This window comes from Falco biarmicus, chromosome 7 (genome assembly GCF_023638135.1).
Source record: "Falco biarmicus isolate bFalBia1 chromosome 7, bFalBia1.pri, whole genome shotgun sequence".
In the NCBI taxonomy this organism is placed as follows: domain Eukaryota; kingdom Metazoa; phylum Chordata; class Aves; order Falconiformes; family Falconidae; genus Falco; species Falco biarmicus.
This window is the reverse complement of record NC_079294.1, coordinates 38,517,350-38,544,906: the sequence shown is the minus strand read 5'-3', so window position 1 is coordinate 38,544,906 and position 27,557 is coordinate 38,517,350. Positions and strand designations below refer to the sequence as shown.

The 27,557-nt window shown below is 41.4% G+C and overlaps 1 protein-coding gene across 2 annotated transcripts in view; it reads left to right on the top strand.

The window, feature by feature from the left end:
- DDHD1 (DDHD domain containing 1) overlaps nt 1–27,557 on the top strand; it is a 68,005-nt gene that overhangs the window by 20,949 nt on the left and 19,499 nt on the right. The window contains exons 3-7 of one of the 2 annotated variants that reach the window (XM_056346912.1): nt 3,217–3,318; nt 9,918–10,046; nt 11,845–11,992; nt 21,698–21,804; nt 21,986–22,092. In XM_056346912.1, the coding sequence (XP_056202887.1) occupies nt 3,217–3,318; nt 9,918–10,046; nt 11,845–11,992; nt 21,698–21,804; nt 21,986–22,092 (593 nt within the window). The remainder of the gene's footprint in view (nt 1–3,216; nt 3,319–9,917; nt 10,047–11,844; nt 11,993–21,697; nt 21,805–21,985; nt 22,093–27,557) is intronic. The other variant, XM_056346913.1, reaches the window with a different exon arrangement.

The following is a 27,557-nucleotide window of genomic DNA, read 5'->3' as shown; positions in this document are numbered from 1 at the left end:
TTTTTATGTGTACTGAGGCAGACAGTGAGTTCAGGATCTACCAAAAGTAGTCTGTTAAAGGAGCAGCATTCTCAAGAGATTTCATTAGTATCAAGTGCCATTGTAAGATAAAACAAGACTGTGAACTCAGATCACAGAAGATGCTTAAGGGTTCTCAGTCTAGATATTCTGCTAACAGTATTTAACCATAATAACGGCAGTGATGTTCCGACCAAGAGCTTCTTGATGGAGGGTCAAAGTCTCTGCTTCAGTGTTGACTTTTCTCTGTTGCTTTGTGGCCAGAGCCCTTATATGCCTTGCAGTGAGTTCCTCAAGCACAGAAGAGCTGTTAGCGGGCAGATGCCCACCGCTTCAAGTGCAGGGAGACGGTCAAGGATGGAGGAGCAGCTTTTGTCACAGTCAAACTTTCAGCTAGAGGTTTAATTTGTGAGACCCACAGCTGCCTGGGACATGGTAAAATTGCCTTCTGTCTAGTGGTGATGGTACCAAACAGCAGAGCAGGAACAGCAAGTGCTGAGCATGCTCCTGGGAGGTAGCAGGAGGTGATACTTCCCACTGCTCTAGGCTAGCCTGAGGGCTAGTTCCAATTCTTCCATTCAAGACCACTGAGCAGTGGTTCAAAGGGTACATCATTAAGTGGTCCCTGGTATAAATAATATCCTCTAACAGCTTTAATGTTTGCTATCTCTACCTTAAGAACACTTAGTTAGCTGTTGCTATCATAAATACAGTTGAGTACCTATCATCTGTTGCTCCATCATCTTTTTCAGGTATATTCATTTAACTGGGGTGAAGTGAAGCTGAAAGCTCAGTGTGTGTGATAGTAAGATAGGAAGAGACATAGTTCATTGTATTTGCACAGAGAAATAGATGCTCAAAATTCAGCTGGAAATTGCCTGAGCAACCTGATTCAAACTTGAAATTGGATCCAACTTAAAAGTTGACCCTGCCCTGTGTAGAGAGTTGGAGCAGATGAATCCCAGCAGTCCCTTTGACACAAATTACTCTGTGATTGTTGCAGCACAAAAAAGCTAGTAGGCTGCAACAAGGCTTTACCGTTGGTCAGATTCTACCAATGTGCTGTATCTCCTTCCTCCAGAGGTCAGAGCACACTGCTCCTCCTCCATCCAGTCCCCTCTCCCACACTCCTCAGGGCTATTTAACCACTTAGCAGGAATGAGCTACAGCTGCACATCATCCATGTCAATCAGCCCACTGCCGCTGAGGCATGGCCACAGCTGCATATCATCACTGCAAATCAACCCACTGCCTTCGTTCCTCTACATGTGATCAAGTCTATGATTCTGTGATAGATGATAGGAAATGTAGAAAAAATCTTGTGAGTCAGAATTATTTTTTTTTAATGCATTGATTTTGAAATGGCAGAAGTTTATTAGTTTTTCTTTTCAGAATTTCAGCATGGTCTTCTTAGATGCCAGAGAAACTAGAAAAGTTGCATTATGTTGTTTTGGTTTAGATTTCACATAATGTTTTCTCTCTTCATAAAAAGTTTATATAGATTTTTGTCCCAGCTGGCTGAATTAACCTGTGGATGGGAGAGTCATAGTCATAGCATCAGAGAGTCATGCAGATCAGGAGGGATCTCTGGAGACGGTCTGGTCCAGTCTCCCCGCTCAAAGCTGCGGTGTCGGTGAGAGTGGGTTGCTCAGGGTATTTCCAGTGGGATTTTGAATATTTCCTACAGTGGAGACTCCACAACCTCTCTGGGCAGTCTGTTCCAGTGTTTTACCATCCTCACAGTGAAAAACATTTTTTCTTATACTTCTCTTGAATTTCCTGTGTATATTCTTCTCGAGTGTTGTATTGCCACAGCTAGTAAGATACTTTACAGACTAAATTATTCCATCAAGTCCCAAGTACAGTAGCTACGAGCCTAAATTTCCTCTCCCTTAGAAAACTCATGTGCAATAGTAATATACCTCACTTGCATCTGTATTAAGGCACCTGCTGACAGAGCTGTTAGCTGAGGGTGTGAAGTGGCATGATCCTGGACCAGTGTTCCTGGCCAGTCAAAGCCGTTGACACAAGCGTGGAGTATCATTCATTTGTACTGGCCTAAGTTACTGGATCATGGAGTATTAACTACTCCTCGTGTTTGTAAGGGAAGATGTCATTCAGTTGCATTTCTCCCCACTCTCCAGCAAGCTAAATTATTTCAGGTAATTTCAGCTAAATTACTTTGTGGATTTAGAAGCCAGGCTGGAGCCTCTTGATTTCCCACTGGATTTAAACACACTCTCTTGGCTCTATCAGGTTTTTGAGGCTACAACGTTTTGAAATTAAAAGACTATTTGTGTGAGTGAGGGCCCACAGAGCAGTAACACAGAAGATGTAGATTTGTAGGACCTCGCTTTCAGTGTTGCTCAGGAACCCCCAAAGAAGCATAAAAGGTGTTCATCATCGTCATCAAGAGTCAGTACAAGTCCCCTCTTACATAAAAGTGGCAAAAGCAGCTTCTTCCTGCTCACGTAACTTTACCTGCTACTTAGCAGCAGCTTTCACTTACCTTAAAGTATCTCTTCTGTAATCACACAGCGCCAGTATTTAAAACCCTGAAAAATAATCTTTTGGATTGCTGTGCAATATTTTGGTATTCTCACGAGGAGTGAAATAAGACAATTGAAAGTCTAATGGAAGTTACAGGCTTGCCTTACCATCAAGGGGAAGCTCAGCAGCAAAGCGTGTGTGCTGTTGCATCGCTGTGAAGGCAGCTTCTTGAGGACTTAACAGGGTAACAGTAGGACATTTTGTCTAGTCTAACATAATAATGTTCTTAGACTCTTTGGGGAAAATAATGGAGCTGTGCTTAAAATTGAGTTGTGTTTTCAAATGTTTATTATATATGTAAGAAGGGTTACTGTGTTCTACACGATACCAAGTAGAGTGATTGTGCTTTTGTACACGTAAATGCAAAGGCACTCGGTGAATCTGATGATGCTGTGCCCCAGCTGTCTTTTACTAACACCTATAGCTGTGTTGTGGTGTCATAACTGTGTATGAAGAGTAAAGAAAGTGAATTTGGATAATGTGACCTAACGCTTTGGCTACAAAGCCAGGTTTTTAAGTGTACATAGATACAGAGAAATATACTTTTTCAGGAAATGTGACAACTTTTTTCTAAAAATGGTAATACTAATTTAAAAATTACATCCCTTTTAAAAATTTTACTTTGAAGCTCAGTGTTTTTACTTTTAGTTCTCCAGTACCTCCTTCCCTTCTCCCTCCCTTCTTTGTTCAAGTGGAGAGGACATAAGGAGAATTCAGATGCTGCATGTCTTAAGCGAAAGCATTCCCAAGGTACAGTAATTGTAGATTTCTTTTTTGTAGTACTCCTGACTTAGGAAGCTTTAGATTCTAGTTTGCTTATATCAGTTAAATGTGTTAGATTTACATGCTTCAAATTCTTGAGCTGTATTCATGCCATTTCCTTCAAAAGGGAAGGAAAAAGCATCATAATCTTAGAAGAAAAGTAGAAGCATTGTGAATCTTAGAGAAAAGTAGATGCTAACAGTATCATGCAGTAATCCTTATTATAATTATTTGTGACTGTGATGAAAACAGTACACATTTGTTTCTTACACTCTTTATATGTAGTTTGGCTTTTTTGATAAACTAAAAACTTTTTTAGTATCACAGCAGACCTAGTACAAGATAAATTATGTCAGAGAAGGAGTGGAGGGTTTATACTAGATAATATTTTGCTTGCCACTTTTTTTTGGTTAACACATGCATCGTTAATTTTATGTTATAAATTATTTTTACTGCAATTTTTGTATGAGTACTGGAATGAAATGAGACTTTGGACATACGATATAGAAAAGGGGAAGCTCTATAGAGCACATGATAAAGGGTGCTGTGTTGCAAGAAACAACTTTGAACTTTGCAGCAGCTGATGTGCACTTTTGTTTCAGAAAGTGGAAGTAGATCTTCCAGGAGCCATGAATGATTGCAGAAGGCTCAAAAGTATTTGTCACTGATCTTTCTCTGCCACTGCTAAAGCCAGTAGTGATTAAATTTTTACTGACTTCAGTGACGGGGGAACCAGACTTCTGAAAACTGCACCCTCAATTTAAAATTTAAATGCACATAGTAGTTTTAGAGTTCTTCTTGCCATACCATACATTCTTGTAGCTCTGGGAATATTATAAATGTTTGCCTTTTGACTTCCTTTAATTATATTTTTCTATAAGGATGTCCAAACAAAAATGTCTGGAATCAAAATGTTTAATAGTAAACCTTTTTCTGCCTCTTCTTGCACATGGAACTGAATTCTGTTAAAGGTAAATAAGTGCAACTACTGCCTTGAGCAGTAAGAAAGGACTTCTGCATTCTATTTTGTGGTTGCAACTTTGAAATTATTTTGGTTTTTTTCTCTTTTTCTCCAAATCATGTTCAGTTGTGGTGATGAATGTGTTTGCATTAAAAAATTAAAAGGAGATGCTTATGTAACAAAATAGTGACATCAATGAATTAAGAGGTGGTGAAGTGCAATATAAAAATGACAGCAATGTGAAACAGCTCTTTTTAATTAAGAGCAATAGCCTTTTTAATGGTTTTGTGTTTGTCTTTTAAGTAAATAAGAAAGGGTTTTAAAATCCACAGCTGTACATCCGGTTTATATAGCATAACTTCGGAGTTGTTTAAGAAAGGACAACAGCAGCCACATTATGTTCTCAGCTACCTGTATGATGTGGCAGGCTTTTGTGCAGAAACTACTGTTTAATGATTGCAGGAGAGACTAATTTAAAAATCCTTGAAAAAAAAGAGGGCAGAAAAGGTTTTTGGACAGTATGTATCCTTTCTCTGGTCTTTAGCCTGACTGGAATGACAGTGCCTTTGTGGCAGAGATGGAGGCAATATCAGCCCGTAGCACTTGAGAGACGCTTTCCTCTAGACTGATTTTGACTTGAGCATCGTCAGACTCTGGTAGAAGAGAGTCACCCTATGCTTTGGTTTGGGCAGGTGGGTGAAAGTATCAAGTGAAAAACCACCAGTGCTTACCTTAAAAGGTATTTAATTTTAAACTGTTGGCCCTGTGAAATGCCATGTTCAAGTGCCTGTCTGTCTGCACTTGATGCTGGAGGTTGGTGTTCAGCTCCTCAAGCACTTGAGCTGGGAGGATGTGTGCACTGGCAGTGCATGTGCAGTCTGCACATCCCCAGCTCCTCCATGCATTTTGTGCTACGAGCATAAAAAGTAGTGCAGACTTTCTGCTCCTCAGTTACTCTCCAGTTATTTTGACTCAAGGTGTGTTTCTGCAGTCTAATTGAGACCAGGTTCTTCAAGGTTTCGGGAATATGTATTCTGTATTTTTGTTTACTTCTTCATTTTTCATATTTAAGCTTTTTAGAGGGAATTTTCCCTCTGTGTTCCTCTATCTCAGTGAAGCTGGAGGTTTGTGTGATAGTAACCATTGCTTTCTTCAGGTGAAAGAATGCCTTTCTTGATCCCTCTCGCTTCCCCTATGCTTCTCTCCTTGTTCTTGCATGGCTTGCTCACTGCTGTCTAGCATCAGGCTGTCTTCCATCTTCAGTGGGGTACTCTGGGTGTCTGTCTTGGTTGGTATTCCTGAAAAATGTTGTATTTCTAGTTCCCAGCTGCAAAGGAAACCAAAATTGGTCTCATTTTCATGGGCTTGGCCTTCAGTCCCAAACTAGAAAGCTAAGCAGTGTGCAGAACACCTAGGGTTTTCTGCAACTGGGGAAGATGCACCTATGGAGACACCTGCTAAGAAAGCTGGGCATGTTACCAGTGTCAAAGAAGTAGTTCATGTGAAAACAAAGCTGCAAGAAGTCTAGTCCAGAGGGAGATGCCTGTCCCGTGGTTTTACAGGAGACCTTTCATCATCTGTGCCTGATGTTCGGTGATGCCATAGGCACAGTTATCTTGGTGAAGCTCAGCAACATTCTAGCCTGGTGCCCTGGAAAGAATCTGCAAATGTAGAAAGTGTGCTTCTGAAGGACCCAGAAGGCAGAGGAATGAACATGAAGAGCAATCCCCTGTGCCATACTCACTGCCTAATCTGAATTCTGCAACTTGGCTTCCTCAGTCACACTACGACATGCCTTGGTGACTTCCTGACACACTGTGACATCGCTTGATATGCAGAGCTCCTGAGTTGTCAGTTTGACCACCTCTACAGCATGCAAGAGTATATGGACAGTTACCATTTGTTCTGCAGAGAAAATGTAAATCGTGTTATCATCTCATCATCTTCAGGAAAACATAACTTTCTCTTCCTCATGCTCAGTTTCAAAACAGCAGTGGCAGCCCTTGTTATCCCATACCTGGAAAGCACAGTTTGCATATTTTGATTATTTTTTTTTTTAGGATGCTAATTTTCAGACTGCTGTCAAATCCTCTCCAAAGACACTTTTTTGTTCCCTGCCTCACTATTAACACACCCTGGGACTGTGAACCACAGCAGCTCCTTTTGGTTGGGCTCTTTGAGAGCCAAGAATGTCTTCACAGTCATCGGCACAGTGTTGACCCTCATTAAGATGTACCTTATTGCAGGGCAGTTTTTTTTACCTAAAGAGTATCTTCTGTGCATAATGACAGAGAAGCACTGTCTGTCTGTGCCTAGCTATGCATGCAGACGTGACTTGTGGATCATTTAGCCCTGTGACTGATCTCAGCTGGGCAGCTCTTCTCTCAGCTGGGTTTCTGCTGTGCAAATCTGCAAGGGTGTGCCATTTTTCTCTCCCCAGACATTGTCGTCACTGGGACAGATCCTTATGTAAGGATAGAGGAAGCACAACAGTAGCCACAAGCTGGGGTGTCACTCCTGTTTTTGAAGGGATATTCTTGCATGCCTGGAGCTCAGGGTAGTAGATTTTCCCTTATTAGGGGACTTCTGTTGTGCTGGTGGACATCCCATCTAGGGTCTGAGGATGAACAGACATCCCAATGTTTATATAAATTAAAAAAAGGGAAACAAAATCTCAACCTACCTCAGTAAGAGGGTGCTCTGGTCTGTGGAATGGGTGCATTGATCCTCAGGCAGACTTTTTAAGTACTGCATCCCATGGGATTTAAAAAGAGTGCCAAGGTGGAGCACCCAGCTTAGTTTGTCTTGACCCAGGTGATTCTTGTTAACTTTTAAAGGAATGTGTCTGCCCTGCTTGGTAAGATAGACACCCTGGAAGTGCTATCCAGACTTGTGCAAAATACTGAACTGGACTGCTGGTGCCTTTGAAATGTCCTGCAGCCACTGTGATTGAGTCTACCGCTGGTTTGGACTTTGTTCTGGAGTGTGCACATGGACAAGCACTCAAAAGCAAAGCAGTGAAGGTGATGGTAAACAAAACTTACTAAGACATGCAAAATAAAATGTAAACATGTCAATTAAAATGGCAAAATTTATCATCTTACTGGCAAATGGGTAGATTCTCTAAAAAGAATTGTCTATATGCGTGTTCTGGATTGTGCCACTTCCCTAAAATTCCTGATACTTTGTGGTTGAAGGAACACTGAGAAGCAAGGACAAAAAAACACTTTGTATTTTGTTTGTTGGTTGGGTTTTTTTTGTTTAATGGGTGCTGGGTAGAAAGGAAGGGTGTATAGGCTAGGTGCTGTAAAAAATGTATCTGGCCTTGAATGCAGTGTGTTACGTTGACAACACATGTCAGAGAGGTAAGTTACTCTGTTGTCAAGAGACAAGGAAGTTTGGTCCTACTGAAGGCTACTGGTAGTTTCATGTGGTGCCTGTGTTAACAGTAGACCAGATTTTTCAGCTTACCTTTTGAAGGCATTACTAAATATGCAGAGAAGTAGTGTTGGATGTTTCATTTGCAGTTCCTCAATGCTTGCATGCCTTGTAATTGATTTCAATGTGTCCTTCAGCTTAGGTGTTTTTGAAGAGCACCATAAGAGTAGAAGTTAGGAATTTGTTCTTCCCGAGTGAGAATAATTCATGCAGGGTGGGGAAAACCTGCTTCTTTCTGTATATTCTTTCCAACAGAGAGGCTGGACTTGATTCCAGAAAAAGTTCGAGGATTGCTTCTCCATCAGCTGCCTATTATGCCAGTGGTAATAAGTGACTCGGCCACAGGCCTCTCCATCTCTTCCTCTGCATGCTCTGGACCTTTAGCACAGTGCTTTCCAAAGGCATCAAACTTCCAGCCCTCCTCTGTCAGCTTCCCCAGGAACATACTCTGAGAGGGATTTTACAGAATGCAGGTGGAACAGCTCTTAAAGACCTGCTAGACAATGGAAGGCATAGAAAGTCTACATCAGTCATGGAATTGAGGATGGAGGAGATTGGAGAGTCATCTGCAAGGAGGTCCCTTGCCTTTGCCACTAGACTACAGTGCCAGTCTCAGGACACCACAGTCTCTCTTGCGTTGTCTCCAAGCGTGAAAGAGGAAGTTTTTTCTGGAAATTTCCTTTTCCAGTTCTAAATTGAGATTACTGGATGTGGACTCATCTCTGCACCTGCAGGGCTGCTCATGAAAACATGTTCATTGAGTTCTTAGTAGGTTGCTTCTTGCTCTGGCCAGTCATTACTCTAAGCTGACATGTCTGCTCTTCAAAGGCAGGCTTACTTCCTTTCCTGTTCTTGGTCTGTCAGTATAAAACAGTCATACAGTTCTAGTTATTTTTTGGGAATCAGTTGTTTATTATGAAGTAATCCTTTTCTAATCCCCTTGTTTCTTACAGACTTCATTTAGTTTTTCATTGGACTACATCAGGTCTCTCTGCGTTAGCAAAGAAGCAAAAAATAGTACAGGTCACAACATCTAGTTTAACATGGCTGGTTCGTACAGTTGCAGAGTTAAAAGATGAAATCATGATGGCTCAGGCTTTCTCAGAATGTTTTTAGAAGAGTATAAAAAATTCAGTTGAGTGGCTTGAAATAGAGGACAGGTTAGAACTCCACTTTTAAGGGGAAAAACCCCAAACCCAGAACAACCCCTCTGGGTGTTTTCCATGACTTTGAACTTTTTTAGCAAGACCAGTGACAGTTAAGAACACTTTTTGTTACAGGGCATTTGCTGTTGTCAGCTCTCCAAATGTTGCATATCCCACCTTAGACCAGACCTAAGCAGCAGATTTCCAAATTTAGGTGAAATCCAAATTCCTAGTAATACAGCTGTGGTACTGCTTTGCTCATGCAAGCTCCAAACATTAGATGAGAGATTCTGATTTGCATTATAACATGCCTGCTGTCCTTGGTCCCGACAATCAGGCAGTGTGTCATGAGGTTGGTCCCAGAGTTCAATCAGTTCCAAATCTGGAAAACACAATAACTGCGCAAAAATCACTAGAGCTCTTAGTGGTTTTTGAAAGAGCTAGATTCTGTTCTGTTCCAGAAATTACCCATTCAGAGGCTTTCTCATTAAACTGCATTTCCAGCTCTTAAATATTTCTGAAAGAAATGCAATGGAGCCTTGTAGTAATGGAGCCTTGAAAGCCTCTGTGCTGCTGCAGAGGACAGTCAAAGCCAGGGATCTGGCTGTACAGACACAGGAGAGAGAAGACAGCAGTGAAATTGCTCTTTTTCTAGTGATGACACTGCGTGGGGCAGCCACCTGGTCATCACACCAACCTGCAATATTTTAGGATGCATTGCCCTGCTCCCCTGTTTTTTTGTTTTCAGCTAAGGCAATGTTTTAGAAACCTACCATCCCAAAATGAGAGTGGGAGGAGAATGATGTGAAATGTCCTTAGAGGCGGTCTGCCAACTGCTGCTTGTCCTGGTCAGATTAATCCTAAATGTAAAAACTTCTTAAGGTAAGAAGTAATACAGATTGAGGTATAATGGAGCTCTAGATTTTAACCTGTATGTAAATTACCCTTCTTTCTCTCTCTCTTTCTCTCTCTCTCTGTTTGAAGAGGCTTTTTTTTTTCCCCTCTTACCCATCTAAATTAAATGTTGTTCCTTTTTGCTGCAGCTTTTCATAGTCTAAAGTTGAGTCGCAAGCATGTGGACTGGCACAGTGTGGATGAAGTGTATCTTTACAGTGATGCAACAACATCTAAAATTGCAAGAACTGTTACACAAAAGTTGGGGTTTTCCAAAGGTAATATTTCTCAGAGTTTGTAAAGAATATTGTAAATACTGGTATTTTAAGTTTGTTACTTTAATGCTAGAGGGATATTTCAAGTTTGAAGTTTTAATGTAACTAGGCCACTTCGGCCATTGCAGTTTTTACGGAACAGTATATGAGGGTCCTTAGATCGTTGCACATAATTGTAACTAGATGTACATAGGCTATGACTGACTTCTATGACTTTTTTTTTTTTTTTTGATGTAGCAGTTACCATTATGTAATAAGTGTATGAAAATACTATAGTGGCTGAGTCCAGCAGCTACAATATAAGAATTACAGTTCCCTTTGCAACCTTTACCACTGCATACTTGCAGACTGTGATGCATTCCTGAAGTACATGATCATACCTTCCCCTCTCCCCACCTCTTGCCTGTTTTTCCATGCATTAAACAGACATATGAACTGAGAGGAGGGATGAAGCGTTTAGACAGAAATTGTTTGCAGTAGGAATCCAGGCTCATTTAATCTTAAAACAACCAGTCATAAAGCCACCAAGGCTGAGATAGTTGGAAGAGGGGATGGTCTCTCAAGCAAAAGGCAGGTTATTGCCAACCTAGAAAACTGGAACTTGTCCTCCCTGTCATGGTGCTCCTAATCACTGCTGGACAACTACAAACACAAGAACATACGCATCTGTTTTGTTCCTTAGTCTCTAAAGAGACAAGATCAGCTAAGAGGTTTGGCTTTAATCTCCATACCTCTGTCCTGTAATTAATGCCCTCTTGCCCCACAGGGCTCTTGGGTGGATACTTATTTAATGTTTGCCAAAATCTAGTATAATTCAGTGCTTCGGTTCCAGAGGAAATGAATTATTCTGTATCCAGAACATGATTTGGATAGCGTGTAATAAATAGTAAGAACTGTCCCAAACAATTTGGTGGAAGAAATATCAAATAGAAGCCCACTTGGAAAACAAAGCCTGCCCTGTGTTTTACAGCCCTTAGTGGTTTTGGAGTGTTTTCCCCCTCCTTTAAAACGAGCAGTTTGTTCCAGGTTTTGTGGTGGGGAATATTGCTGCCTTCGCCTGCTTGCCCATCTGAAGGGGTTGCTGGGCTGACAAAGAGCTAGTGCTCATGCAAGGCTGTGGTCCTCTCTGTGGGTCTGTCACTAGAGGGGGATGGAGACACACTGTGCCAGTGGGTTTCTCGAGCCATCAGCACTGCAGTGGGAGAATACCCATATTTGCCCTGGGTAATTGATTTTGGTTTGGCCACTGAACTGGAGAATGAGTGGCAATATTTGAGATTGGATCAGCTTGAAACAAAACACAGGCTTTGCTTGTCAAAATGAAAAACTGTAAAGCTTTTCAACCAGCTCTCTTAATTGGGTCAGAGAGTGACACTGCTTACCAGTTTTGTGGCAAGATCATCTCCGTGATGCTTTCATGCTGTGGGAATAAGATGGAGATATAAGGAAGTTTAATGATTGAGACACATGGAAGAAGGGTATTGTGTTGTAAAAGTGGATGGGCAATTACACAACTGTTTTCTAAAAAGTTATTTTTCAAGACATTTCTGAAATTAGTTATCTTTACAGCGGAAATAGCCTACTAATATGTTGACTGATAAAACTACTGTCACCTAGTTGCTCAAATCTCTCAGGAGTTTAAAATTGCAGATATTAAAAAATAAGTGCTATTTCTTTATGTATAATCTTATTTTCCAAATACTTTAATGTATTGGTCTGAGAAAAGTCAAACTTCTGTCAACACATAAGGCTGTTGCACGTTACAGAATGTAACTGATCTAGGATAATGTTTTTTCTACAGCTTCAAGTAGTGGGACAAGGCTACACAGAGGCTATGTAGAAGAAGCTACATTAGAAGACAAGCCACCACAAACTAGTCACATTGTGTTTGTTGTGCATGGTATTGGGCAGAAAATGGACCAAGGAAGGATCATCAAAAATACAGCTATGTGAGTGCTTTGTAATGTTTGCAGTACAAAGTCTGGCCTGAATATAAGGCTGCCGTTATAAATGACAGCAGACCCTTTGCTTTAAGCTGTGTCTTTTCCTGTTCCCTTCTCCTCCTCTTCCCAAGTCATTAGTCTTTATATTGTGGGTACACTGCTTTCTATGTTAAATTGGACGTATGGACTTAGTGAGAGCTGCTGCAAGCAGAAGAGTCAAGATATGTTCTGTTTTCGTTACCAGCACTTGCGACTTTCGGGGGACTGGCCTCTGAATTTCTAGTACCTGTGGTCGATGACTTTGCTGAGCGGGAAGAGATTTTTCATTTGGTCAAAATTGAGGGGAATCTCCATTGTTCCTGGTGGTTGTGAGAATAGTGGGCAAGTGAAGTGCATACTGGTAAGAGAGGGGAAATGGGGAGCTAGTGGGAATGTTGGCTTTCCTAACAGGACAAGGTTACTTCATGCAGTTGGAAGCTATTGCTGTGAGACTGCTCATGGAGTTCTCTGCATAGATGCCAGTTGAAAAGTAAAACATGAGTGAAAGCTTACTGGATCTTTTCCTTGAGTCTTTTGTGAAGACTGGTTTGCAAATGGCTTTTGATTTGACACCTGAGCTAACTCAGAAGGCCAGCTAGGGTGCTGGTGAACAGGAAGAGAAACTCCTGAGCTATTGAGAATGCTGTACCTGAAAAGATATTTTTTTTTAATATTAAAAGAAATTGTAAAGTTGTGGTGACAGTATTGTGAGGGACGAGGTGGTGTAGAGGAATGCTTCATTAGCTAAAAGAAGAGCCTAAAAAAGTGTGAATTGCAGGTCTGTATTGCACAGATGGTTTAGTATATGTGTCCCAAATAGTTCCACGTTCCATCAAAGTTGACAGAAATAGTGGCATACCCAGTGGCTCCTGTGAAAGTATGCGGGGAGCTGGGATTGCGGATTTCGTGGTAAGAGCTTTGTGAACATCCCTTTAAATCCCGAATAGCAGTGCAGGTTGGTGCTGACATGCTGGAGCTCTGGTGTGTACCATCATGTCAGCAGGCTCTTGTGTTCAGCTCATTGTTCCACTTCAGTGTCCACAGGTGTGGTAGAGTTAGACCTCTTGATTTCATTGTTGTGGCATTTGCATCTCCAAGCAGCAACCTGCTACTCCTCCCCTTGTTCTGGCACTACACTAACAGCAGCAAGAAATACACACTTCAACCTTGGAATTTTCTGGTTTTTCTTTTTCCCTACCCCATTTTCCCTTGAACATGCATACAGGGGTTGTATGGGTGGATTAACTTTGACTGAGGACACAGTGCATAGGTGTTCATTCTGTAAAAAGTCCTGCTTTAATTGGCAGCCTGTTACGTGAAAACTTTTATCTAAATGGGAAGCAAGGCTTTTTGTGCTTCAGTAAGTCTTGCTCATATCCTCAAGAAATAGCAGGCAATATTGCTAGCCTTTTAAGATGCTAACTATTGGCATCATGATGTATTCTGTACAGGATCTGCAAATGAAAGCATCATTTTAGATTGAAGTGTGTGTCTCTTTTTTTTCTTTTTTTTTCTTTTTAAATAGCTTAAAAAACTTACCAGTGAGGAACATCCCATATGTTCTAGGAGGAGATTTTAGAAGAAATGTCTGCCAGACCAGCATAATGGCAGCTCTCATAAGTCATCCTAGCACTTTCTGTTAGCACCTTCATCCACGATATTGGGGGGGGGTGGGGTGTTGGGTTTTTTTACATTCTTTTGCATTAGGAACACAGAGAGTCAAATGTTGAAGTGTTGCCTTTTTAAAGATGGTAAGATGGGTTAGGATAAATGTTTTCTGACCATTCCCATTCTAAAGTAGACGCTAAGGAGAAAGACTTCAGTGTTTTCTTGCTTTTAAATGCACATTCCTCATAGGAAACCTGTAGTTGCAGTCATGCTCAATCTGTAACTTAAGCCATAGGTCTGCCCCATCTGTGTCACCACTCTTTTCTTTCCTCCTCATATCTGGTACCACCAGCAGATGTAGAAGTCACCATTGGCCCTCAGAGTTGTCTTGGGGTGCATGTAGCTTTGAAGGACTTGGATGTCACTTGTGATATACATATGCTGGAGTGGGAACCTTGGGGTAGGCGTTCCTTAGAAATAGAAAGTTGCCTTCGGTTTAGGCCACAGCACATCTGTGTGTTCAGGGTATGTTCCTCCAGTGCCACCAGTCCTCTCTGTGGACTGTGGGACACCGATGGGGAGAGAACAGAGATGAGGCAGGTTGGGTAAGCCAAACTCCTTGCATTTTTTGTATGGTATTTGGAGGGGACTCTGGAATCTGCAGAGGAGAACAGTTGTTCAAGTGCCTTCCTTTTCTGCATCCACAAAAAAAAACCCTCTTGTGCATTTTTTCTTTGCCACATATATTTATTGTTGCTTCTTTTGGGGTTCATTCTGCCCTGGGATAATGCTTGTATTTATTTCATCCTGTGTGAGTGCAACGCTTCAGTTCATAGCACAAAAATGTAGCCTCATTTGAACAAGTGGTCCTGAAAGAAATAAAAAGTGCAGAAATACAGCTTATAACCCAGATATGGAATACTCTGTCTGTAACCCAGGCCAGTGAGAGACCCTACCAGAGCTCATCCGATATGCTCTGTCCTCACGTTACTGCCTTGAGAGGAAATTGGTGCAGCTCATGTGATGTATCAGCATCATTAGGTAGATCCTGTTGGTTACAGAGGTGAAAACAGAACTCTTCTTCCAGGGTAATTTAAAATTATATGAGCTAATTTCATTAAGGAATGGAGTTCAATCTAATCATTAATGTCGTTGGATGCTGTGGTCACAGGATGTCCTGTAAGTAGGTGGATGGAAAAGGTGCTTTTATCGATGCTTGAATGAACAGGTCTTTGGTAGATGTGACATAATTTTATTTCTTCACGGCGTAGTTAAACACATTTATTAGCTAAATGTAGCACGGCAGCTGGTACAACAAGCTGCTCCTGTCAGTGCTGATATTAACTGCAGAACTCATCTGGGAAGAGACAGTACCTCCTCCAGGCTGGAACAGTGATTCAGCTGACCTAACGTGAATAGAATAATGTACTGTGAGCCACTTCGGTAGCACAGGGATGAATATTTAAGGAAGAAGATGGTATATTCAGTATTTTGGTGTAATAGAAACTTAAGATATTGTGGCATACTGTACTTCATTGGAGGGTTTTTTTATTTGCCATCAGGTGCAGTATTCTGACATTATTAGGTTTCTGATAAGGCACAATGTTAACCTAAAAAAATATCATTTGGGGATATCCTTTTGTTTTACTGTGCACACTTTTCTATTGTTATTTGGAACATTTTTTCACTGGAGCCTAACCTCTGATTTTGTTGAATTTGTGCATCTAGATTGGGGGTGGGGAGGGGTGTCCTTATACATATGAAATAGAATTTAGGAATGTTACTGTCCATGTTTCCAACATGCTCTACAAAAAAATCCTATTGTTTTACCTAACTTGGGTAAAGGTCAGACCTTTAGGCTGACCACCTAAATTTCATCAGCTCCTGTGCTTGAAAATTGAATGAAGTAACTGTTCTGTGTATTTTCATAATAGCTGTAATGTTGTGATGCTTCTTGGCTGCTGTTGCCCTAAAGGTGGTATCTGTCTGCCTCTGTCTGAATCTTCTGTTTTGATTCGAAAATTGTATTTGTCTGTGCTGCTGCTCATAGTCAAAAAATTGCTGTCTGCACAAGCAGCAGCATCTTGGTGTTCCGTAATCACCAATTACAGTTTTATTGCCAGTCCCATTAGAAAGCATTTTAATTGCGGATTATCATTATAACAACTACTTCAGAATAGCCGTTTTGGTAAATTTCCAGTGGTATGTATGCAAGCCCTTACAGAGTGCAGAGCCTCTCGGAGACCTTTCAGTGTATTAAATATGTGCTGCTGCAATCCTAAATCAAGATTTCCTGTAAAATTTTTCCTATAGTTTTTAGTTTTTCAGATATGTGGTAGTTTTGCTTATTTTCCATGTAAACGCTTGCATTGCATTAAATACATACTACATGCTTGTTTTTCATTCTTCAGTGCTGGTAATATTTCTGAAATTAAGTATCCAAATGGTAAAAATTGTGTTCCAGGTTTCAACTTGAGTTTGTCTTGCAAGCTTAATGAGAAGTTCAGCCCAAGAGGTAAAAGGTGATAGTTAGGACATTAAATACTTTCATAAGAGCTTGTTTTGCGTACGTTTATAGTTATCTAACACATGACTGCATATTGGACAGGAGCTGTAACAGCTTGTTTAGCACTTAGATGTATCTCTGGATCTGTTCTCACGCCCATCCTCCCCCCAGCCCTCATTTCTGCCCTTTCCTTGCCCGCACCAGCAGGACTATCTGTATGGTCCCATTGTAAACTGGATCACTACAGCTGGTCTGAAAAACTGGAACCCTGTCTGGAAGATAGGAGTGAGTGGCAAGGAGGCAGGGGGATGTCAACGGGAATGGGGAATGCCTGATCTGCTTTATGCCAAAGGCAACATCTCACTGTGAAGGGCAAGCTTGCCTGCCATTTGGGAAGCAGTATTGGAGAGGGAGGCACTCACACTTGAAGCACTTGGATCTCCACAGGCTTGTCTCGGGGATCCTGTAACCAACTAACCAGAAGCTTGAGTTCCTTTGATCATGCAGCATCCCATTATTCTCCAGAAGGATGGAGTGTGAATCATGATCATGCTTACTTTGCATCCTAGAATGTCCATCTTTCTTCTGAAGTAAAATTGAGTCTGCATATGTTACAGAGCAGCAGTCTTAATGTGTCTGGTCTGAGAGCAGATAAATCCCTGAAGAACAGTGGCAGAAGATACTTGTGTCTTGCAGTTGCTCTTTGAAATCCTCCTTGAGCAAGACCTGAGTTGCTGTTTCTGCGGTGCAGCTAAGCTGTTGAAAACAGCCTCCTTTTCATTTCCTCTGGCTTGAACAGATCTCAGTTTTTATCACTCGTGCCTGCTACTCTCACTTCAACTTACCAAATTTAGCTCTAGCCAGCCCTGAGTTTCCTCAATATCTCATGGTATTGTTTCCTCAAAGAGTCAGTGAGTGCTGCCCTCCGTTTGAGGGCACTCAGGGTGGTGAAAGCAGTTGAGGAATGCTTTAGAGCATAATTGACCAGTTGTGTGACCAAAATCCAGGAATGGATCCACACAGCTTTGCAGGCAGTAAACAAGAGTGTAGGGGTTTTTTGTGGGGACATCCCATTGCCCTGGCTCTTAAATCAAGAGTTCAGAGTAAGAAGTTGGCTAGTGTAATGGTTTTCAAATTAAAGACCATTCCCTTTTTCTTGGCTATGGATCATCTGGCAGAAGAGAGTCTGCAAAGATGACTTGGGAATAAAATGAGTAACATCTTCAAGCCTTCAGGCATTTTGCTCTGTTACTAGCTCTCAAGGACATTTTATAAAATTTGTGAACTAGCTGAAGCTAACTTGGTTTGCAGCTCACCAGTTTTTAATGTAGTGTTTGTGACTACTACAAAAGAGTAAAATTAGTAGCCTAAGATTAAAAAAACTACAGCAATAATCCTAAATATGTTAACGTATTTGTGGAATATACGTGCTTAAGCAAGGATGTATACCTGTGAAAATACAGGTTTATTATTTATTGGTTTAATCAGAGAAAGGCAGCCAAGCACATTTTATTTATGGTGAGTCTCAAAGTACCTATTTTCAGGCCATTACTTCTTGCATGGAAAATAGCAATATGTCAAAATGCTTTCTAAGAGATGTGCTGCATCTGCACCTAGATGATTTTTTTTTTTTCCCCTTAGGAAAATCATGAGTTGTAGTTGTTACCATGTCTTTCAATATATAGATTGAAGTAATTGTTGCTCTGGGGTCAGTATTTCACCATTCGTTTGTATTGGAAAGGAGAAGAATTCTCTGCCTGTTTAGATGGGAATTTATTACTTCAGTTGGTCTTATTTTAGCAAGTGAGTAGAGAGACTTGCTATCTAATAAAATAGCTCATAATACTTATTTTTAAAAAGCCAGAAGAAGGAAAAGAAGAAAGCACCTTTATAGCAGAACAGGTAAGTGTGTGTATAGCAGGTATATATGCTGAGGTTTAGCATGTGAGCGTAGCCACATTGCTTGGCAATTATACCACAATTGTATTTAGAATTTATAGTGTCAAAGTGTTGCTCAGAATCAGTAGGAGATGTTGTATGGTGCCATTCGCTGTAAATGAGATGTGTTGCACTGGGAGTTGTTCTGCTGGTGTGTTTTCAGTGCCTCCATGATTCTTGTGATCAGGAAAGTGGTGTGACATTGCTGCTGTAAAATAATGAAAGAGGAAAAAATTGCACCTCTGACAGTATTTGGCTAGTAACACTGAACTGGATTGCCTCCAAAAGTTTAGTGGAAGGCATAAAAATTAAATGTTTTGGTAACTACATGGTTTGTAATCTGCAAAACTTCAGTCAGCAGTTATTAACCAGCTTCATAAGGTCAGTGCGCAGTGCAGTGAGTCGTAGTGGAGGGGCACACCCGAAACACCAAGAAATGCAACTGCAGCATATTTGATTTTACATCAGTGAGGTGGTAATTAAAATTCATTGAAACAGACCTTTTGTGCGCTTCTACCAGAATGTATTTTGCAAGGCGTAAGGAAGGTGCATGCAGAGTTGGGTTTTGGTTTTCTAATGTAACTGAGTGCTTTTGAATGTTTATCCATAATCATTCTAGCAGAAGCTTCGGACTATTCTGCCAGAGGCGGGGCCATGTCTGGACAACCTCAGCTGACGTCAGGGGGAACCCTCTAGATCGGAGTAAAATCAGGTTTTGCATTTCACAAAATTTGGATAAGGACACAAAGCTGGCACAGCTTTGAGGAGGGGAGACTGGAAGCTTTTGCCAAAAGCTTTGGCAGAATTGCTAGACTACGCTGTTTTTTCCCAACTCAGATATCTAGCTTCAGAAAGGAGACTTACAGTTAAAAAAAAGTCCTCTGTGTCAGTTTGCCTGTAAGTAGCTTTAGTAAGATCTGGACCCTTCTGAACAGGAAGAAGCCCTGTAGCTGTCATGTTTGAAGATGAGGATGTCAGTAGCTCTCTTCATAATGTTTACAGCTGCTACTGATGTGTAAATAGTTTGGGTAGTTTTCCCTGAACTGTTAGAACCAGGTTATTTACCGGTTCCTTCACTTAAAGTAGTTGTTGCCTTGTAGAATTTTGTGCTTTATTCATCTAGCGTTTCTATGCTTTTAAGCTTAGCAGCTTTAGATTGCTGCTTGGTTGGTCTCCTGCTAAACTTGTTTCTGAATCATCTTAGTTGGCCACCGTCCTTCATGCAGAGAAGGTTAAGCTCATTTGGCAATACCAAGGAATTGTTAGCATTTCCAAAGAATATTCATTTACATTTTAGGTCCCTGCATTTCCTTGTACTAGTAACCCTCTGATTTGTTCAGACAGGTGCGTTCCTCTTTTGTTTTGATTACTTAGGGACTCCAGGAATGTTGGTGTCTTTACTGAATTTTTATCTTCTTGAGAATCTAGAAATTCCATGTGGTTGAAGTTGGGCTCTCAGATAAGTGTCCCTAGAGGCATGTTTGTGCAGGGTCGTGATGGGGAGGGTTGTTCTGTGCTTTGCAAAGCTGGGTCAGATCAGGCCGTACATCAACCCTGATTTCAACAGATCCTCTTGCTGATTTCTGCTTTACTTAAACCTTTGACATCTTGTTGGACTAGAGACTAGGAGATTAGGAGTGCAATCAAACCAGGCTTTAAAAGCAGAGGTGCTGATTTGTTGCATTTCTTGGCTGTTTGGTCAGGCCATCGGTAACTGCTTTGGAAGAAAGGGTGTAAAGGAGGCTTCCTCTTCCCCAGAAAGCAGGTGTCAGTTATAGAGAAGTGTTTTGACCGCCTGCTTCTGAAATTTGGTACATCCTTGATCTGCTTTTTGAGTAGCAAAATGGGCTTTTCATTTCCCTGGAGAAAAAAACATAATGTTTTTGCAAGGTGTTGGCTTTTGTACCCCTTCTTCACAGAAGTGTGTTTTTCTCTTGCTGTGCAGCCGGTAAGGCTGAAGTAAAAAGATGGAAGGTATTTTGCCCAAAGCCACCATGACATACCTCTGCAGCCCTCAGGAGCTGCTGGTGGTGCCTGAAATTCATCTCTGTGTTTGTTCCACCAGACACTGGCTTCCAGCTCTTCTGCACAGCCTAAATCCCGCTAGTGAGCTGCGGCTGAATGGGGCAACAGCTACACAGAGAGATTAAGAGCAAATTTTGTGCAGGAGAACAAGAGAGCAAACATCACGGAGGAGCTTTGGGCAGCTCCTGGCTTCATCTTGCAGCTGCCTGCTGTGTGCTGCTGGCTTTGTTTTAAAGGGGGCTGAAACTAAGACAGGAGTTTGGCAGAGTTGTCTGTGTAGTGCTAATGCTGTGTTGGTGCAGACACTGCTCATCAAATGGAGCAGCTTAAGTGATTACTGTCTCAGGTGCTAGCAGTGATTTAGGCTAAACTGTCTCATTTCTATTGAAGAACAGAGGAGCATTAATATATTCAAGGAAAGTGGCTCAGCTAGGGGGTTAAACTTACAAAACCGTATATGGACTGGTAGAAGTGCAGATGGGGGATTAATGTCATCATGCCTTTGGTTGTAGCAATCATTAAAAGGGATTTGCTTTGAAAATAGAAGAAAAAAAAAAAGTTGGAACTCTGGGGTTTGCCTCAGAAATAAAAAACCCTCTGATGCTTGCAACTGGGAACCAGCTGCTGGAAACCCAGCAGTGCTGACCCTTGGCTGGAGCTAGTTTGTCGTGCTCATCTTTAAAAATGCTAATACTATTGGGAGCCAAGATTAATGTAAAGGAACAAAAGGAAAATATAATGCTTTCTCAGTGTGGTTGCTGATTTTGATAGAATGAATGGGTATTATACTATCTTGTATCATTTCATGCTGGGTTTCATTTTTTACGGATGGGTCTTTTATACAACACAAGTAAAATAGCATTTTTAAAAGAGTGTTAACATACTGTTATTCCCCTTGCCCTCCAGCAACAGAGAAGGTCAGATGTACTTTGGGGTTGAGGTACTTTTGGGTTTTTTTCACATCCCTTGAGAGAGGTGCATCAATGTTCATGTTCAGATATGCTTTAAAAATACGAAGTCTTTTAAAAGGACTGTTAGCCTCTCCAAGTTGAAACACCAGTAAGTGATCCTGTTTCTCACTTCAGAGCTCTCAAGCCTTCTCAGTTGCTATGTGAAATTAAAATAAAATTCTGACCTTTCAAGCAATATTTTTTATATTTTATTTCTGTTTAAAAGCACTGAATTGTCTTCCTTACATAGTCCAAATGGTTGATTTCAGTGGATTCAGGATTTCAAGGCAGTGGTAAAATTCTTAATTTTCAGTGACATCCTACCCCAAACCCCCCAGACTTAACAGATACCTTTCAACTGAATTTAAGTGGTTTATGTTAAGCCCATAGTGCAATATATTTAAAGGTTTTTAAACTGTTTAGAGCATGTAATACACAGAATTTTCCATTATATGACAGTTTAAGTACTTTATAACAGAAACAGGAGGTTGAGGTAATTACCTATGTTAGTAAGCAGGTATTGCATACTTGAATAGTAGTAATGCAATAAATGTGTTGTTGCTGGATGCATTAGCTTTATTTGATAAGACCACCAACAGTAGTCTTTACAGGAACATGTTCTTTTTTTTTTTTTCTTTGTTATAGCATGCGAGATACTGCAAGAAAAATAGAAGAAAAGTATTTTTCCAATCTTGCAACGCATGTCGAATTTCTTCCGGTTGAATGGAGATCAAAACTTACCCTTGATGGAGGTACATTACTTAGTTCTTTTGCTGTTCCAGTAGCTGCAGTCTGCAAAATTGTCCCCAGAAGTTCCATGCCGTGTTCTCTGCACGTGCCTTGTTGGGATTTTATCATTCTCAGACGTGTAACTCAAGCCTTTTTTCTTTTTTCTCCACCCACCCCCCCACCTCCCCCCGCCACCCCCCTCAGACACAGTGGACTCCATTACTCCAGATAAAGTACGAGGTTTAAGGGATATGCTGAACAGCAGCGCAATGGATATCATGTATTATACAAGTCCTCTTTACAGAGATGAAGTAAGTGTGATTTTATGTAAGTGTTACTAGAGCAAGGGACATAGAGGCTGAAACAACTGGGCTTAGGAATGTAAGCAAAGTTTCCTTCTGGGAGACCCTGCTATAAAGAAACTAACACTTTGCAAGTATGTAATGGACATCCGTAGCAATCAAAACACAGAGATGTAGGAGTGAGAGGAGTAGCAAAACAGGAAAAGTACAATCGATGTAATTTGTTCAGAGCAGAAATGTCCAAAATGGATCTGTATCAGCAGCTTAGAAATGGGAATGTTTTTTACAGCATTTTCATGCATCTGCATATTCAGAGCAGTGGGAGTCCATAGAGCTGAGTTTCTTCTTACCTCTTGCAAAATCCGTGGACATGTTTGTTAGGGGACTGTTCCTGTACTGGACGCTCCCATTTTACCTTGCCATTTCTGTGTAGGCACACGTGTATTGCTTTAGGCTCTGTAGCTATAGGTGACCCCATTAACCCGAGAGGAAAAGCCTTGAATAAATGATAAAAAGCCCACAATATATGTATAATACATCACCCCAGCAGCATCCGTTGTGTATCACGCTTATGGGAAAACCCCTGTGGGGATGTTTTAGGATTAGTTTCTATAGGAATTGTAGGGTTTTTTCTGTGTTGACTACTTTATGTATGAAGTAATGGTAATCTTTTTGCAGCCTTGGTGCACTGCGGTGGGGTGGAAAGCTAGAGACACTTCCAAAGCTTACGTGGGGATTTGATGCTCCTTTTCATTAAAATTAGGTGTGTTTAAGTCCTTTAAACTGGCAACATAATTTTTAAACCTAAGCTACCTAATAATACCTCTTGTCGTGGTAGCAGCAGTGGTGGTGAGATTGCTACGAGCCTTTTAAGCTTCCAACACTGGCAATAGGTGTACCAAAAGCAGTAGCTCTCCTGTTGCTCAGTGACGCAGAGTTCATTGTTCAAGGCTCCTGGGTGCGCTGCTGTGTGTCAGATTTCTCTGTCTGTTGTGGAGCTGAGACCAGCATGAACTGTTGTGGCAAGTGATGAAAACTTCTCTGGCAACTTTAAAATAGATTATTTTTTTTAAAAAAAAAAACTGCATTAGGGGCTTGGCATGTCTGTGGGCATTTTATGGGAAATGGATTAGTGAGTAAAGTTCAGGTATGCTGGCCAACAATGCATGAAAAATTTAATTCATTGCTCAGGAGAACTGTAGTTTTTCAGGTATATCACCATCTCTCAGGTTTGAGAATTGACAAATAAAATGAGTGTGCTGTGGCTGTGCTTAGATCTGATTACAGAAGACGTAAGTTGTTTTTTTCACCTAATCAAGTGAATTTTCTTGGAGTGTTTGCAACAATATGCACAAGTCGATCATGCCTTGCCATATTCAGACTGCATTCATAATCTTACAACTTTCTCAAAGCAAAGGTGTACAATTTGAATTGCAGGTATTTGTCAAAAAAAAAAAGTGCTGTTACAAATGAAACATTAAAACCTTGAAGAACAGGTTTCTGAAATGCATCTTCAGTGTTGCAGTCAAAAGGTTTGGGATGCAGGTTTTCTTGTGTTCATTCAGCTACAGAGTTTGTGTTCTGCCTTTGAGTTGTCAGGGATGTGACTACTTTGACTTTACTTGTTTGGTTAGGAGTTCTGTAAAGCTCATGGTCATTAAATAGTTTTTGTGTATTTTTTTACCTTTTATTTTGCCTTTACGTGCAGAAAGGAGACTTGTTTTGGTTTGGGGTTGGGGGTTTTTTTTGTTACTCATCCCATTTTATTTTCTGTGACCTAACTTTACAGAGTTCAAACACAATAGTATCAAGTTGAACGTTCTTCTGGAAGAGGTCGGGGGTTTTTACCAGGTTCAATGTGGAGCCATTTTAGGGCACTTTGAGTGCTCATTCCAGCTCAGAAATGAGCCTTGTCTTCAAGTATCCACATGGTCACGCGTTGCTCAGATGTAGTGTTCCTGCTCGCACTTCGTCACACCAACATGATTCTTTTGTATACTGTAGGCACTTCTAATGCTTTCTATTACATTCTGAAAGTATCTGAAAAGGATCACATTAAACTTTGCTGTGCCTCTGTGAAATAAATTGAGCAGTGCAGTGAGTTCAGCCTCGGGAAGGGTAAAGTCGCCGTTCACCTGACAGCACTCAGCAGTGCTTTGATGTGAAATTCTTTCTACTTCCAAGGATTTCCCCCCACATCTAGAAGTAACGGAACGGCTACTTTAAAGCTTTTAACCACTCTTTAACAACTCATTGAGGGATTTGCAAGTGGGTAGCCACTATCTTCTTTCAGAGGGAAGAAACCTTGCGGTATCAGCTTTTACATTAGATAGCAGGGAGCTGTTTCAGGTGCAGCTGGATTGCGCTGCTAAGCGTTACAGGAGCATGGTGGATGTGACCCCCTCTCTGATTTCAAGTATTGTTTCTTCTATGGTGTGGTAAGAGAATACCCAAAAGGTGTCTCTGACTTCTGACATGTAATGTGATTCCAGACAGGTATTAATAATTCAGTACAGCCGTATGAACATCTCAGTCTGGTCTCAGAGTTCACTTTGGAGGGTGTCTGCAGCCAACAGATTCGGCTGTGGCGTTTGTGGGTGGCTGCAAGCGAATTGTGCTACACACGTCCTTATCTATATAGTGGTCCATGATGAGTAAAAGATAATCCCTTTTTAACACTGCACAGATAATAAGGAAAAGCAGTAAATTGATATTTTGATGCACACATGCCTATTCCTAAATGAACAGTTGTTTCACATTTTAATTCTGACCTTGCTAGTGCCGTCTATGGTGACGTAATCTTGGAGTTTAGTGTCTTCAGTGGGTGACTTCATTTCACATCTGTGTCACTGTAGCTTCATATTTCTTAAATAATAAATGGCTGTAACAGAGATTAAAGAGACTAATTGATGCATAGTAAATTTAGTGTTCTCACCTTCATTATATTGTTAAGTGCTTATTTTAATGATCCTCACTGTACTTACTTGCAGGCTAATTGTAATTCTGTAAATTATTGATCTATGTCTTGGCAGAAAATGCCTTTAGTACAGGATATAAATATTATTTACATCTGTCATCCCAAGATCGCTAAAGATTTAGTGCAAATATTGCAGTAGCCTCAGAAGATTAGTAGGAAATGTTTGTGGATTACTTCTGCCACAGCTGAAGAGCAGGGGAACGTGGTGGGCATTGAACGTTTCTCACCAGCTGAGGAGAGGAAATGAAGAAGCTGAGGTCTGGGACACGAGCGCTGTGGGCTTGGTGCTGGAGGTACCTTACAGGCTTTGGGAGGCCGGGGGGAATGCAGCGTAATGCAGCCAGCCTAGCATTGCTCCCTTGGGCAGACTTCACTGCCCACCTTAAAACGGCTTGATGGTTTGCTATTTATACACATATTGAAAAGGAGAATTGACAACTATACTCTTGAAATTGGGGTTAAGTATAAACGTTTACTGGAGCTTTCACCCCTCTGATACGAGCTTTTGCAATGGAAATGTCCTCTCACACGCTGCTTTCAGCAATAAAAGGCAATTGTTTTATGTGTGTTTGAAAACAAGAGAGATGTGTAGCAGGAAATTTTTAACTGAGGCTATTTCAACACTGGTTTTGCTTATTCTGTTGAATCTAATAGTCAAGGAGCTGCTTGGCAGCACTTTCATGGCTTGCTTAATTCATTTGATTGTCCTTGAATGTATTCTCAATTTTATAAAGTGATAGGTTACTGGGTCTGCCTGAACCTAAACTTAGTCTTGAACAGAGTAACTTGGTTAGAAACGGGTTAGATTCAACTTTCCAACAGCAAGAGGGGTACTGAGAGAAGAGACTCAGGTCTGGGCAGGTCCACCGATCCTTTTTCTGTAACATCACTGAGACACGCAGCCGTTGCTGTCTGTTCACACAGCTAAGTCTCATTCTGGTCTCTCATCTGTTGTTGTGACACTCTTCTGGCATCCATCAGTGATGCTGTCAGGGAGCATGACAGCTGTTGTATTCTGGAGGGTCAACAGTCTCGCCATCTCTGCGTTGCATACTGGCATGTTCTCCTGGTTCACCTGAAGCAAACACTCCTTATCTTTGCTTTTGTGGTCCTTCACAATCCGTCCTTGAGCTGCAGCTCTTTTATTGGCTTCTAAGGACCTTCTGCCTCCAGTTGGCTCATTTATCTTCTTATTGCCTGCTTGCGGAATTTCAAACAAGTGTGCACTTTCTCCTGAAGTTCTCTTGACATTTGGAGGGAGCTGCTTGCAAAACTCCCTGTTCCTCAGATCTCCTTAAAATTCCTTTCCCACGAAGCCTACAAAAACAGTCATGCTATTCAAGCTGGAGGGGGTGCAGAGGTCAGGTTTCCTGCACTCCCTTTTCATATGTAGCTGTTGGGGTTTTTTTTTCCCCTTGGGTTTCAAGCTGTTCATGTGAGAAGATTGTCCAGTGGGTGAGGGTCCTGTGGAGATTGCAGAGAGAAAGAACCTCTGAAGGTTACAGCAAGGGGGTGGTCAGAGCTGAGAGCAATCTCAGAAGAGGACAGTTAGCATAGCCCAATGGGAGAGTAAGTGTTTTTTTTGGCTTTGACCGACCAAAGAGATTGGGACTGACTCTGACTGTGTGCTGTATCCAAGTTTTGGCAGTAGGCAGATCATTGAGGATTTGAGCAAGAGCAGCATGAGTTCTTCGTTGCTTCTGTGCTCAGGGTGCCAGCAGGGGTTTTGTACTCCTGGTTTTCTTGGGAAAAAACCTCATTTCCTGGTTATTGAGGGGGAAATGTCATTTTCTACCCTGGTACTTTTGGCATACACTGAAACCACAGTGATCTGCCCATTAGAATGGGTAGGAGATGAAGTTGTTCCTGCCTGGCTGTCCTTGGTGTGGGTCCAGAAGGCGTTTGTCTACCATGCACGCAGCCGTCTTCCTTCTGCTCTGCATAGAACAGGCGTGCTTATTTACATTGGTGTCTCACAAAGCTGCTTTTGCATCAGAGGAGGAATGAACAGCTGTTTTGGATGCTGGTGCTGGGGATTTAGAGGTTTGTTTTTTTCCAGCTCAGCACAGGATGCTGTTAATTTTCTGCGTAAAAGGGCTTTGGCTGAGGCAGACAGCAGCTCTGGATGTTTCACTGCTTACATGGTTACTTGCTCCCCATCATGATCCAGCAGTTCAGGCTTACCAGTACCCAAGAGGTGGTTAGAGACATGATCCTTCTGCCCTTACCAGGCTTGCCACAGCTCCTTCTTCTGCCTGAGATGACAGTGGCGTGTCTCATATGACTTAGACTCCCATCTTGTCTTTATAAAACACATGCCCTTGTCGCCAGCATTCCTGAATGGGTGGAACGGGCTGTTATTTTTTTGACTTCTTGGAAGCCATCTGCCAAGCAGGCATGTAGCTGGAAAGCAGAGGGGATTTTTGGCCTGATCAAGTCCGGCAAGCTGTGCCTTAGTCAGCAACAGTCAGGTTTTTGGCTTCTCCTTGAATTGCAT